The sequence below is a fragment of the Scyliorhinus canicula genome, chromosome 26 (genome assembly GCF_902713615.1).
Source record: "Scyliorhinus canicula chromosome 26, sScyCan1.1, whole genome shotgun sequence".
NCBI lineage: Eukaryota > Metazoa > Chordata > Chondrichthyes > Carcharhiniformes > Scyliorhinidae > Scyliorhinus > Scyliorhinus canicula.
Genome location: NC_052171.1, coordinates 24,681,214 through 24,696,745, shown reverse-complemented (window position 1 = coordinate 24,696,745; position 15,532 = coordinate 24,681,214). Strand labels below are relative to the sequence as shown.

General features: G+C 42.7%; 1 protein-coding gene across 2 annotated transcripts in view; it reads right to left on the bottom strand.

Annotated features, from left to right (window-relative positions):
• Positions 1-15,532, bottom strand: part of LOC119957301 (ubiquitin-conjugating enzyme E2 D4-like) — a 54,934-nt gene that overhangs the window by 28,031 nt on the left and 11,371 nt on the right. For both annotated transcript variants that reach the window (XM_038785151.1, XM_038785150.1), the window contains exon 2: positions 4,905-4,968. In XM_038785151.1, the coding sequence (XP_038641079.1) occupies positions 4,905-4,968 (64 nt within the window). The remainder of the gene's footprint in view (positions 1-4,904; positions 4,969-15,532) is intronic.

Genomic DNA, 15,532 nt, shown 5'->3' with positions numbered 1-15,532 from the left:
TGTGTTAAACAGCGTCTAGTGTGCTTCAAGAGCCCCACTCAGATACGGCAGTCTGTGTCGCATTTGCTGTAGAGGAACACAATGAACTAAGAAGGTGCATGAATTCATTGGCCTCTGTTTTTTTGGGCACTTTTTTTGGCCAGCTGAGCCTCCTCATTCTGCTCATCTCTTCCAATGCCCTTCCCAAACAGTCAGCCTCCAGAAGTCACAGCCATCAGCCAAGATATCCCAGTTGTTCCGTTTCAATGTCTGCAATCTTCATATTGCTCGTGGTAGAGGTATGGACATGCAGGAGGTCTCGATCCAGTGGTCAGTTCACAGAAGATGGTTGGGTATACAGCCGTCATCCATTCGATGAACGTAGCTGAGCCAGAGCTGATGTTGTTGTGTATACTAACAGCAAGGGGCTGTTTAGCACAACGCTAAATTGCTGGCTTTGAAAGCAGACCGAGCAGGCCAGCAGCACGGTTCGATTCCCGTACCAGCCTCCCCGAACAGGCGCCGGAATGTGGCGACTAGGGGCTTTTCACAGTAACTTCATTTGAAGCCTACTCGTGACAATAAGCGATTTTCATTTCATTTTCATAACAGAACTAGAACTAGAGATCCAGGATCTCAGAATTGGTGGACTTGTCCTGCCAAGAAATTACCGAAGATAGTTCTGAGACCACGATGGGTGGCAACCTAACAGCTCGGCCTTTTCTCCAGCCTGGAATACGTAGTCCAGGTCTCACCGCTGTAGGGGTGTGCTGAGGACACAGGCTTTGTCGACTCAGTTTTGTGTTCTCAGTCAGGTTGCTGCTGTTCTACATTTTTATTCAGTCCATGTTGCCCTTGTCAGACTTCAGATCCTGGCTGAACGCGTCCACCTCAAAGCCCAGTGCGGTTTCAGAACTTTAAGATCTACAATTGACCTGATCTTCTCAATCCAGCATCTGCAAAAAAGATGCTGTGAACAAAGGAAACTCTATATACTGTCTTCACCAATCCAACCAAGGCATTCGACCATGGGAGCAGAGACACTATGTGAGCTGGAGAAAGCTGGCTGCCCACCAAAGCTGCTCAATGCAATTTCCTCTTTCCATAACATGATGGGGAAGGTCAGCTATGACAGACCAACACTGGAGCCCTTTGAGATCCGCTGTGGAGTCATCAGGATGCGTTGTGGCACTGACACTCTTTGGTATATTCTTCTTTTGGTTATCATATGCCTTCACGCGTACAGAGGGTGTCGATTCACATACCAGGACTGACAGAAAGCTATTTAGCCTTGCTTGTCTGAAATTCAAGATAAGGGTGGGCCAAATGTTCATCAGAGAGTTGCTGAATGCTTATGATCTCACACTGGCATTCCATAACAAGCAACAACTTCAGTGCAAAACAACCACTCTCTCACACCTGTGAATAGTGACCACCAGCATCAGGAAGGCACATGCCATGATCCAGGAAATTGTCGTACCGCTATCTTTTAGCGCTGACAGTGTAACGTTGAAAGTTGCTTGTGGCTTCACTTATCTAGGCACCTCAATCACCAGCAATCTGTCCCTTAATACTGAAATCAACACATGCATCACAAAATCTGCACTGATTCCACTGGGGTACAGTACTGGTGGGGGCAGGTCGGTCACTGGGTTGCCTATAAATTGTGCTCATATCTGCTGAACAAAATAGCCCAATGTTGTTACCCAATCTCACCTTCGTGGATAGGGCACAACGGATGAGTTCACATCGGTATATACATTCTACTTGTCCGTAGAAATCGGAATGGAAAAAGCTGACAGGAACTATGTGCAGACGAGATATTTTGAACGTCTTCAGCATAGAGATCATTTCACAAAACTAAAATGTTTGAGCTGATTACACCTACAGGAGCAATGCATTACCTCCACTTTTAAGGCAATAGACATTTACTATAACATCCTGATTTCAGACACCTGCAGAAAACAGCTATTTCTCGCCTTTCATTAAAATACAGGAGACATAGGGCAGCACGGTGGTACAGTGGTTAGCATTGCTGCCTATGGCGCGGAGGACCTGGGTTCGAATCCCGGCCCTGGGTCACTGTCCGTGTGGAGTTTCCTCCCAGTGTCTACGTGGTTTTCACCCCCACAACCCAAAGATGTGCAGGGTAGGTGGATTGGCCATGCTAAATTGCCCCTTAATTGGAAAAAATAATTGGGTACATTAAATTTATTTTAAAAAATACAGGAGACATATGCAAGTGGCACCTGGAATGCAAAATTGTGTCAACACTTTCAACACTCAGGGAACGCTTCCACCGTGAGTGTTCGAGTCAGCAATGAAGTCACTGTTTCAGAGGTAATGGAGCTGCTGGTGTAATTGATTGGAACCATGACCAAAATCCTTTTTCACCTTTCCTTCTTGACCAATTATCTCTGTCGCAATACTTAATGTTAAATTTAGCACTTCAATTTGATCCTCTTTCCCTACCAGTACTGTACCTGAGTGTCATAGAATGACAGAGCTGCATCCACCAGTGCTATATTCCAGTATTCATCATGGGTCCCTGCTTTGTATAGATTATAAACCTAACTTCCAATCAAAAATGAACAGAAAGGAAAACGACAGATAATGCAAAATTAATTCTTAGGTGCACAAAAAGATGGTCCTTGCTTTCTTTGCCTGCTTGTGGTCAATTATTTGTATGTGTTTGTCCTCAATGGGCAATACCTACATTGGAAGGTCAGAGGAAGTTCACTAGGTGGACTCCTGGGTTTAACGGGTTGTCTGCTGAGGAAAAGCTGAGCAGTTGGGCCAGTACTCAGGGGGCCAGGGGGTTTAAGTCAGAGATGAGAAGGAATTTCTGCTCTCAGACCCATTGATCTTTGCAATGCTCTTCCGCTTGAAGCAGTAAAGCTGGGTTATTGAATATATTCAGGGTTAAGTTAAACAGATTTTTGATCTTCAAGGGCGTAAAGGGGGCAGGCAGGAGTGTGGACTGGAGGCCACAATCTAATTAGCCACAATCTTATTGAATGACACAGCAGGCTTGATGGGCTGAAGGGTCCTCTTGTTCCTGTTATTAAGTGATTCTGCACAGAAACGCCAAACCCTTCTGAATTAATACGTACTTGGTTGTCGCCAACTTGCATTGCTACGCAGGACACTGAGGGAATGTGTCAACGGGCAAGAGACATCGTTTTGATTTGGTGTCCTGCACTGTACAGAATGAATCAAGATCAACAAACAGGATCCAATTGGATCGGAGCAGGTCGAACCCAGTTTCTCCCCATTTCGCAGTCATAAACTTGGTCTTTGATTCCAATGTTAACGCCTATTGTGGCAGCAATGGCGGCGTGGTGGAATCTTTTAATGGCGATAAGGTATGTTTACAGGGTGACAAGTGTGCACAGTTAGTTAAGAATATATACAGACAGGCAACACGGCGGCCTAGTGGTTAGTACAGCTGCCTCACGGCGCTGGGGTCCCAGGTTCGATCCCGGTTCTGGGTCACTGTCCGTGTGGAGTTTGCACATTCTCCCCGTGTCTGCGTGGGTTTCACCCCCACAACCCAAAATGTGCAGAGTAGGTGGATTGGCCACGCTAAATTGCCCCTTAATTGGTAAAAATTATTGGGTAATCTAAATTTATTTTTTAAAAATAAAAAAATATATAGACATAGAAAGTTTATGGAAAGCCTGATGGGTAGAACATACAGACATTGGATTGTCAATTAAAATAATAGATGGTGTTGCACTGCACAAGTCCTGCAGCAAACTTCCTGAATATACAGCAAAGATATCGCTTGCCAAGTGTTAATGCACTATCATTCATATTAATACAAACATATATTGTAGGGACTGGTTTAGCACAGTGCGCTAAACAGCTGGCTTGTAATGCAGGACAAGGTCAATTCCCATACCGGCCTCCCCGAACAGGCGCCCAATGTGGCAACTAGGGGTTTTTCACAGTAACTTCATTGAAGCCTACTCGTGACAATAAGCGATTTATTTCATTTTCATTTTCAATAAACGATGATTATTATTATTATAGTGCCTAGCTGCATAGGTAATTTAGTTACCCTGTTTCTGTCACATTTCACCCCACCATATATATGTTTATCCCACCATAACTCCAGAATTTCCACACAATCCGAGCAGTGCAATGTACTTTATTCCCTAAAATGCATTTGTGTCACCTGCATTGATGCAATATTTTCATCCACTTCGAGCACATATTGCATAGTCATTTTTCTTCAAATAATTTGAAAAAGGTGCAGGACAAATTTCCAAAGCTTTACTGTCAACTACACACTAATTACTGCATCACTCTTACCCCCTCAAAAAACACTGCTTCATATCTATTTCGTGAGAAACAGAGAGAAACATATTGAACACGTGTGTAATCAGAGATGTCTTGACACACAATAGGAGAAACAAACGAACAAGCCACAAATGAGACTTGGAAAGTGGAAAACGTGCAATAGCTTGCGAGAGAAAAAGGTCAAAGCGTAAACAAAAATAAAGAATTATAGCATCAATGAAGGTAAAAGGCAGCTGGAAGAGATTTGCTTATCAGGCTAATTCTAGTTTTGTGTCCATGTTTGTGTCATGAAACCATTAATCCAGCAACTGATACTATTGGGCCAATGTCACAACATCAAGGCTTAAATTGAAACTTATTTAGAAAACATTAGATCAAAGTTCCTTTGAACTTCACCTCTGAGACTAATTAGTGTCCAATTAAAACAACATTTCGCCAAAAACCTCCGTTAATACACATTATTTCCTACTCTGAAAGAACAGGGAAAAAATGGACCCATTTTTCAAACTTTTCCTCATCCCAGGTATCAGAGTATTTTCCTGAACACAGAAACTGAAATGGAAATCTTGTGCCTGACTGAACACTGCATAAAAATATTCCTGGAAGTTCTATGTACTTACAGTCATCTCCTACTGGACCTGCTGAACAAAGTGCTGGAGGATCACGCTCCAAGTCCTGGTATTCCTGGTGAAGAATAAATAACAAATTTAAGACATATTGGCTTCATTTGAACGCAATTCTCAACGTACAGGTTCAGCAATACATCATCTTTTCATTGTCACAAGTAGGCTTACATTAACACTGCAATGAAGTTACTGTGAAAAGCCCCGAGATTCATACTGGAGAGCAAAGGTTGGGCTGCAGACAAGAATCCCCACAGTAATAGCCAAGTAATGAGGATTAACAAAAAGATACAAGTGAAGAGGGGAGCTTCATTTTAGAACGGAACCCAGTGGTGATATGTTTCATTATATTTACAGGTACTCCCAAAATTCGAAGAGAAGGAGGTAGAAACCCATTTTTGTTTAGCGCTTTTGAGAAAATATCAACCCAAAAGAAAAGTGATTCTTACCCATGCAACGTAAATTGACCTAAGTAGGCATAGGAAGTTTGTGTTTCTCTGTGGGAGAGGGTGTCCAGGGTTCTTCTCGAAGGGGAAGATCATTTTCTTCAACTTATGTAGCCAACCCATAACTATCTTAAGATGCACAGGTACGACTCAAACTCTCATGCTAGAGAAGGATTTGGTTTGCCCTTCAAAGTTCAATGAAAGCTACGGTATTAGTGAATATGATAGATGGAGCTTATATCCATTGTATAATGGAGTGGGGTGATTTAATGTCAGGTCCAGTAGTTGTCAGGTGGTTAATCTGAGTGAAAGTAGCACGGCGGCACAGTGGTTAGCACTGCTGCATCCCGGCGCCTAGGTCCCAGGTTCAATCCCAGCTCTGGGTCACTGTCCGTGTGGAATTTGCACATTCTCCCCATGTTTATGTGGGTTTAGCCCCCACAACCCAAAGATGTGCAGGATAGGTGGATTGGACACGCTAAATTGCCCCTTAATGGGAAAAAATGAATTGAGTCCTCTAAATTTATAACAAAAAAAGAAATTCCCAGTGGATGGAGTAGACTTACTTTTGGGAAACAATTTGGCACGGGTGAAGAACATAGAACATAGAACAGTACAGCACAGAACAGGCCCTTCGGCCCTCGATGTTGTGCCGAGCCATGATCACCCTACTCAAACCCACGTATCCACCCTATACCCGTAACCCAACAACCCCCCCCCCAACCTTACTTTTATTAGGACACTACGGGCAATTTAGCATGGCCAATCCACCTAACCCGCACATCTTTGGACTGTGGGAGGAAACCGGAGCACCCGGAGGAAACCCACGCACACAGGGGGAGGACGTGCAGACTCCACACAGACAGTGACCCAGCCGGGAATCGAACCTGGGACCCTGGAGCTGTGAAGCATTTATGCTAACCACCATGCTACCCTGCTGCCCCATGATTACGGAGTCCGAGGGAAGTACAGTGTGCAGATAGTACCCAAGATACCAATGGCAGGACTAGTGGGAATTAGGAAACCTCACTCGGCATTAAATGACTCAAATAAAGAAATGTTGAAAGGCATCAAATGACATATCAAATGACAATGGCAGTGAATATGATTCTGCTGGTACTGATGAAATTATGTTTACGGGAATGATTCCTCACAGAAATTTGTCAATGGTAAAATCTAGTAGAGAACCAGATTCTAAGAACTCCAAGACCGAATGTGATCTCAAGGAAAGAGTCCAAATCCAATAGCAACAACAGCGAAGAATATTCAGATGAGAGTTCGGAATCCAATTTGGATTCAATAACAGACCTGTAACTGACTGATGTTGAACAGATGGCAGGTAATTCTTCCAAAACTAGGAAAGAAGACATCAAATTGGAAGGAGAAAGTGAATTGGACTTTCCTAAAAGTAATTTGATACAGCCTCTTGCAGTTTTTTAGGGTGAGGACAGCAATGACTGAGAGGTGATCCCAAGCAAAAGGCAGATTAACCCACATACTTTTAAAGACCCACAAGTGCCTCTTCACGGTAAAGGAAGCAAATATCAAAGGAGATGAAATAATTAGCGATCAATTCCTTTTGAAAATAAGGAGGAAGTTGGATGGAGAACCATGCAGTGATTCTTCAACCATATCTGTTAACAAAAAACACGAAGTTCACAGAACCAATAATTCCGAAAGTAAAGAACAGTTGAAATCTAGAAAGCACAAATTAAACAAGTTCGTAATACGAAATGGGGATATGAGCTATGATTACCAAGACACCGATGAAGAGGTAAAAGCTGTAAGACAAAGAATGGTGCTTATAAAGCCAACCGCCTTTGCAAAGATTGAATCCTCAGTTTTGTGTTGCTGAAAGTAACCATGTGAAGGAACAACAAAACTGTAAAGCTGGGGAGGGGTAATTAAGGATATTAATTAATTTTTAAAAAAACAAATATTACTCTCAGTATTGACACCACTGTTGCTAGTTTGGCTGATGATCCTTGAAATTTGGATAAACATTCATTGGACAATCGGGAAAGACTGGCTGCATTACACGAGACTGAAAGAGACAGAAATGCATAAGAAAGTCATTCAGGTGACTCTCTCCAACTTGGACAGTCATACACCGAACAAAAGGAGGCACATTGTCTTTGATTTTATAAACAAGAGTGAAAAGAAGTCACTATTTGAAGATTTCAGAGAGGTTCTAAAACCAAAAATGCAAACCTATCAGTAGAATAACACAGAGCAGATCTAATAAAGATACTGAAAGAATATAGACAAAGTTGTAGGGGAATATCAGGGCGCATCCCGTTAACTAATCATTTTTTTTTTTAAATATTTTTTATTTTCCTCCTTTTTCACATTTTCTCCCAAATTTACACCCAATAATAAACAATAATCAGTAATGAATGTAATGTCAAGCCCCATATCAATAACAACAATTCCATCCTCCCACCAAACCCCAGACATTAGCCCGCATGTTAACATAAACAAATGACAAAAAGGAATCAAGAATCACCCATAGTGACCATTAACAAATAGTCCCTCTCCCCCCAACCCTCCCAGCCCCCAACCCCCCTAATGTTCGACGTAATCCAATTCTCATAAGTGCATAATGAATAACGCCCATGAATTGTAGAACACCTCCATCATTCCCCTCAGTTCAAATTTGACCTTTTCAAGCGTCAAAAATTCCAGCCGGCTCCGGTAACTAATCATGATGTAGGCATAAAAAACTCTGAACCATTAAAGCCACATCGGTCTTGACTAAAACCATGGAGACTGTCTCAGCTAAAGGCTGAAATACAGTGCATGTGGATATGTTGCAGAAACAAGCAAAAACGCCGTAGTCCACAAAACGGCTAGTGGTGTTTGGGAGATTGAAGGCAAAATGACCGATGATGCCAGTGACCCAGGAGTAGGAGCAATGTAACCAGTCCTTCATCACTTTTAAGCATACGTCCGTCAGGAGAGGAAACAAAGCTTATACGGACCATAATCCGCTTGCATTCATAGAAACGTTTAAAACGTTTGAACGCAAGATTATACCGTTGGAGGCTATTATTACAACAGTTGAATGGTAAATTTGTACACATGCCTGGAAAAGATAATGTGATTACAGATGCTTTGTGACAGGTTTAAGGGCTGACTAGTTAGCAATGTCGGATTACGTCGAACATTAGGGGGGTTGGGGGCTGGGAAGGGAACTTATATAATGGGGATGGATATGTTTGTGTGATTTGTTTCTTGCACACCTCATAATGAAATGTCGCATTCCTGATGTTTCATTTATTTTAGGGAAGGAGGGATGCAAGAGTCCTTCCTGTTGGTTCTCTTATTTTTTGCTGTTATCATTTTTGATCCACGGATGCTTAATAGACATGTATCTTTAGAGCAAGCAGCCGAGAAAATTAGGAATTCAAGAAGTTGCAACAGAGTAATGGTGCTGCTAGCTTTGTAAAGCAAAGGTCAGACTCTGTGACACCCAAGAGATGGAGTGGGACTCGATTTGATTGGTTGGGGGGGCGGCCAATGAATTGGCTAGAAGGCTGTATTTTGCCCTGTAACAGGTGGTGATTAGATTGTGCCTGATTTCCAAAGACCTAAGGAAAGCAGAGTTAAGACCTGGACACACACAACGGTTGTGAGTTGATGTATTTTTGAACCTGCAGAGACCTAAATGAATCTACAGTGAAAACCTCAAACTGAAAGCAAAGTGAAGAGGAGAAAGATGGTGGAAACAACCACCTGAAACCAAGACTTTCACCCTTATTATTTTCACCCCTTCCGTCCTCTAAGAGGGTGGGGCAAGTTAACTGGAGTAGGGGATCAGGAATTACATAATAGCTAACCAGCTATAATTGTTGCATATTTCATTAGAGTTCTTGTGGAAAATAAAAAAGTAATTGTTAAATTTACAAGCCCAGTGACTAATTATTGGGCAGCCAAGGGCTACAGGCCTCGGGTATTTTTCTAAGAATTATTTGTTAATTCAATTGTGTTGAGACTCCGGATCATGAAGGGCTGGAAGTAACCGCGCCCGAAGCCCAGGATGTCGTACCATTTACTATAAAATGATCACAATTAGTCGGAGACATCATTTCTGGATTTCAGAACCTCTCCTTACACTGTACAAACTACAAAAACAGTTTTAGCAGCTGTATCAAGTTTCCCTTCAGAGATTTGGGGCTGTGGAGCATTTGCTATCATCGGTGCCACAATACATGGCCGCAAAGAGGAGAAATTCAATCCAGCTAATTACCTCCCAGTCAGTCTAATTTCAATCATCAAACTGATTGGCCATGTAAGTGACAGCACTTACTCGCCAACGCTCAGTTTGAGTTCTGCCAGGGAAGTCAGCTTCGCACCTCATTTAGTCCAAATATTGTCAAAAGAGCTGTGTTTAATAAGAGATGAGAGTGACTTGTCATCGACATCAAGTCTGTGCGTGGAATCAATGGGTCCCATATTGAACTAAGTCTATGGGAATTGGGGGAAACTTTCCGAGCACAAAGAAAGATTCTCTGTCCAGAGAATTTCAGCATCTGCACTGCATGAATTCCTCAGAGCAATGCCCGAGCCCCAACTATATTCAACTGCAACATCGATGACCTTTCCTCCATTGGACGGTCAGAAGTGGGAATGTTTGCTGCTGATTGGGGCAGCACGGTGGCAGAGTGGTTAGCACTGCTGCCTCACAGCAGTGAGGTCCCAGGTCCAATCCCGGCTCTGGGTCACTGTCCCTGTGGAGTTTGCAAATTCTCCCCGTGTCTGCGTGGGTTTCGCCTCCATAACCCAAAAATGTGCAGGGTAGGTGGATTGGCCACGTTAAATTGCCCCTTAATTGGAAATAATTAATTGGGGACTCTAAATTTATTTTTTAAAATGTTTGCCGCCGATTAGTGTGCACCTTCATTTCCAATTCCTCAGATAATGAAGGAATCACTGCCCACATACAGCAAGACCAGGACAAAATTGTGCTCATTAGTGACAACTAAGATTCATTCCACACCAGTACGAAACACCAACCAGCTTAAACAGTCATTCCTCCCAGCAACAGTGCATGATGGCAGCAGCAGAGCAACCTGCAAGGTGCACTGCATCAATTTGACAGCAACTTGGAAAAAAATTATTCATTGGAAAGATTATAACAGCAGAATATTTAGAAACACCAGACATAATCAAGCACTTAATCAGTATGGCTTCAGGAATATGAAATCATGCCTGACAAATTTATAAGAATTCTTTGAGGTGGTCATGAGCAGGCTAGATAAAGGGAAACCATTAGATGTAATATACTTGGATTTCCAAAAAGCGTTCAATAAGGTACCATATGACAGGCTACTTAAAAGGATAAGTGCCCATGGTGTTGGGGTAGTATATTAGCATGGCTAGAGGATTGAAGACAGAGAATTGGAATCAGAGGGGCATTTTCAGGAAAGCAACCAGAAACTAGTGGTGGCACAGGGATCAGTCCTGGGGCCACAATTATTTACAATATATATTAATACTTAGACAAGGGAAATGAATGTACTATTGCCAAATTTGCGGGTGACGCAAGAATAGGTGGGAAGGCAAGTGGTGAGAATGACACAGAGTCTACAGAGGGATATTGACAGGTTAGGGGAGTGGGCAAGAACTCAGCAGATGTAGGAAAAAGTGAAGTTCTGCACTTTGGTAGAAAGGTTGGAGTTGAATATTATTTAAATGGAGAAAGATTGCAGAAAACTGCAGCACAGGGATTTGGGTAATCTTGTGCATAAATCATAACAAGCTAATGTGCAGGTTCAAAAGGTAATAGGGAAGGCAACTGGAATGTCGGCCTGCATTTCAATGGGAATGGAGTCTAAAAATAAGTCTTGTTAAACTGTACAAGGCACGAGTTAGACCACATCTGTACCACTGTGTAGTTTTGTTCAATTATTGAAGGATATACTGGCATTAGAGGCAGTCCATAGGTTCACTTGGTCAATCCCAGGTACGGAGCAATTTTATGAGAGGTCGAGTAGGTTGGGCCTGTGCTCATTGGAATTTAGAAAAATGAGGCAAACTTTGAGACATGCTGGATTCTCAGGGATTTGACAGGACAGACTCTAGGGTCAGAGAGCATTATCTCAGAGAAAGGGATAGCCATTTAAGACAAAGATGAGGAGGAATTTCCTCTCAGAGGGTAGAGAATCTGTAATTCTTTCAGAGAGGTGTCGAGGCTGGGTCATTAAGTATATTCAAGGCGGAGGTCGACAGATTTTAATCAGTCGGGGAAAGGCGGTAAGTGGAGTCGAGGATTATCACATCAGGTCAGTCATGATCTCATTGAATGGCAGAGCAGACTTGATGGGCCGAATGTCTTGTGGCTCCTTCCACAGCATCCTCCAAACTCCTCTACCACCCAGAATGATAAAGGAATCAGTACCAGCTGCAAGCTCCCCATCATCCATAACATCCTCTCAACACTTTGTCATTGCTGGAACTCCCTCCCCGAAAGCCATGAAGATATTTGCTGCAGCAGACAGCCACCTTCTCAAAGCTGCGTATTTCATGCATGCCATTGACGCTCACCTTCCATAAACAACTGAAACCAAAGGACCGTGCTGGCTTTTGGACCGTGCTGGCTGTCGCTCTATAATCTCCAAACCTTTTTCCTTGATGAACTTGTCTAATTTCTTTCTCAAATTAATTATTCACATAGCTTCCATATCTGTTTTTGGCACTGCATTCCAGTACACTTGGAAAACAGAATAATGTTGCCTCTGGCTCTTTTGCCAGTGTGAGAAATGCAGGATTTAGGATATATTGGATTATGGACATTCAGCAATTTGAGGGTTGGAAGCTTGGGGTTAATGTGTTTGACTGTAGTAGTTTTATTTTTGATGGAACCTTGTTTTGAGAGACAGAAGGTTCTTAGGGGCCAGAGGTAAAATTAACCATGGCAACATCAGGCAGGGCTAATGCAATGTTGCTTGACTACGGGGAGTCCCTGGAGAGTTAGTGTTTTCAACCTGGGGAGATGATGTCATTATATAGAATTTACAGTGCAGGAAGCCATTCGGCCCATCGCGTCTGCACCGGCTCTTAGAAAGAGCACCTACCCAAGGTCCAGACCTCCAGCCTATCCCCATAACCCAGTAACCCCACTCAACACTAAGGGCAATTTTGGACACGAAGGGACGATTAATCAGGGCTAATCCACCTAACCTGCACATATTTGGACTGTGGGAGGAAACCCGAGCACCCGGAGGAAACCCACGCAGACACGGGGAGAACGTGCAGACTCCGCACAGAGAGTGACCCAAGCCGGGAATCAAACCTGGGACCCTGGAGCTGTGAAGCAATTATGCTATCCACAATGCTACCGTGATGGGTGGAGCTACGGCAGATATTTTGAGATAGCTTTTCTTCAGTTTAGTTCTAATCTGGCTATCCTTTTAAACCTTTGCTCTCACAGTTGGATAGTTTAAAAAAAGAGTAATAGTATTTAAAGCAAAGCTGACTTGACTGAATGCAAGGTGAAAGCATAAACAAACCAGTTGAAACAGCTCTTTGAAGACATCCAGCCAGAGTCTGCAGGGGTTCTAACAGGAGCCAAATCCATTCCAGAAAACAAGAATTAATCTGTGCCATTCGGATGTGGCTGTGACATCTATGTGACAGATTGAGAGCTGTACGTTTTTTCCTTTCTTGTTGTTTAATTGGGAATAGAGATAGTAATTAAGGGTATTCAATTTACTGTATTGAGCAGTATTGTTTATGGGGTAATTGTAAGATATTTTGTGTGTGAGATTAAAGAGTTAAATTGTGTTAATAAAGTTTTGTATTAAAATACCAAATCCCCATTTATTCGTGCAATCACTCCTGGAGCGAAGAATTCTTCCCGAAACTAAAATATTGGGGTTTCGGTCCAGTATCCTATGGGGTATGGAGTCTGGTCTGGAATCGTAATTACTCTAAATCTGTGTCCCATGGTTACCAATCCTCCTGCTACTGGAAACAATTTCTGTTTATTTACTCTTCTCAGAACTGATCCTATTGTTGAACACATTTTGAACTCAAGGTTCTCTGATTTCTCTTCATCACTTACCCCAGTATTCTTCTACATCCTTGAAAAGGAATTGGCATTCTTCTGATGCCCAGAATTAACACACTACTCCATCTGTGGCCTAACAATGTTTCGTAATGCTGCTGCATAACCGGTTTGCTTTTGTAAAGAACATTGTAGCAGGCCAAGGACAGAAATGTGAGCATGAGGTCAAGATAGTAAATTGAAATGGCAAGCAACAGGTAGATGGGAGTCATAATTACAGACTGGGAGGTGTTCAACAAAGTGGTCACTCAGTCTATGTTTAGTCTCCCGAATGTATAGGAGATCACATTGCAAGCAGTTCTTTGAATTTAAATTCCCAGCTCTGAAGAGGAATCATACAGACTCGCAATGTGAACTCTCTCCACAGATGCTGACAGACTTGCTGAGTTTTTCCAACATCTGTGGTATTTTGCATTTAATCACTGCTTGCTTTTGTACTCTGTCTCGAAGTAAAGTCAATAATCACATATTTTACTTCAAAAAAGTTGTCTTAACTTTGTCCCCTCACCCCAAGCAATTATATACACACATGCCGAATATCTGACCCCGTTTAACACTGTACTATTTAAATTATATTGCCTCTACTCATCCTTTCTGCTCTTTGTTCTATGTGGCAAATTTCAGCTGCTACACAACTGCCCATTCCACCAGTCCACATCCTCCTGCTTGCTTAATACATTAACTCCTGGGAAACAGCACTACAATCTGGAAAACAATTATTCATCATCCCTCTCTGCTTTCTGTCCCTTAGGCAATTTCACATCCTCCTCACTGTCCCTTCAATCCCATCAGTGTTAATCATAATTGAGAGACAATCCTTTACATTTTAAAGGAAAGTTAACTTATATATAAGATTCATGGCAGAAAATGGGTGCAGTCAAAAGCAGCAATAAACTCTGAACTTGCACAACTAAGAAATAACACTACCCAAAATTTAAAAGAACTTTGCAAAATGTTTTGTACCAGGTTTTGAATTGCTGAGATAACAGAAACCACCTCCACTCCAGGGAGACCCATGTCACCAATGGAAAATGGAAACAATTGGACCAAGGAATTAATGGAATAAGGAGAACACCATTTGCCCGAGTCTCCCAACGCAATGGACACAAAAACTATTATTTCCCACTGGGCGGAAAATTGTCTTCTTGACTCTGACGTTCAGATTGCTAAGCAGAGTTCTCATGATTTCCAGCTGTTTTTAGCACCCAAACTACATATTAGATAACAGATCAAGCTGCACATATGGATTGCATGTAAGTCTCACAGACTCAAGATAACTACTGATGTCATTCAATTAAAAGTATCAACGGCTCCATGGGAAACTGGATATTGGCAGCTATCTTTGGACAGATGTGATCTAGCTTTGCTTCCAGAGACATAATATATATTAAGAAAGTGTATAAAGTCACAATATCACAGGCTAACTGAAATAAAATTCTCAAGCCGGTCTCGATCCGACACCACAGTGTGCATATAAATGAGTCTTCACGAGACATCTCTATCGTAATCCACAATAAATGTATCGTTCTGATGAGTGGTCGACCACCTGAAAGGTAAACTTTTTTTCTCTCTTCACAGACGCTACTTAGAACATAGAGCGCAGTACTTGACCTGCTAAATTGGCACAGCACTTTCTGTTTGTATTGTACATTTGTGTGCGCGCCAAATTGGGATGATGGGGGTTTTATAAAGAGGGTGCTAGGGAAGATTCCGGACCTGGATTCGCACAGGCCGATTATGGGAGGGGATTTTAATACGGTTATTGATCCAGGCCTGGACCGGTCAGGCTCGAGAACGGGCAAGGTGCCAGCAATGGCAAAGGAGGTAAACGATACGGGGGAGGTCTCAGCAGCGGTGGTCTGGGAAGCGCTGAAGGCAGTGGTGAGAGGAGAGCTGATCTCGATCCAGGCTCACAGGGACAGAACGGATAGGGCAGAAACGGACCGACTGGTAAAAGGGATTCTGCGAGTGGGTAGGAGGTATGTGGAGGCTCCAGAGGCAGGGCTTTTAAGGGAACGCCGGAGGCTACAGGCGGAATTTGGTTTGTTAACCACCGGGTGGGCAGTGGACCAGCTCAGAAAGGTGAAGAGGGCAATTTATGAGCACGGGGA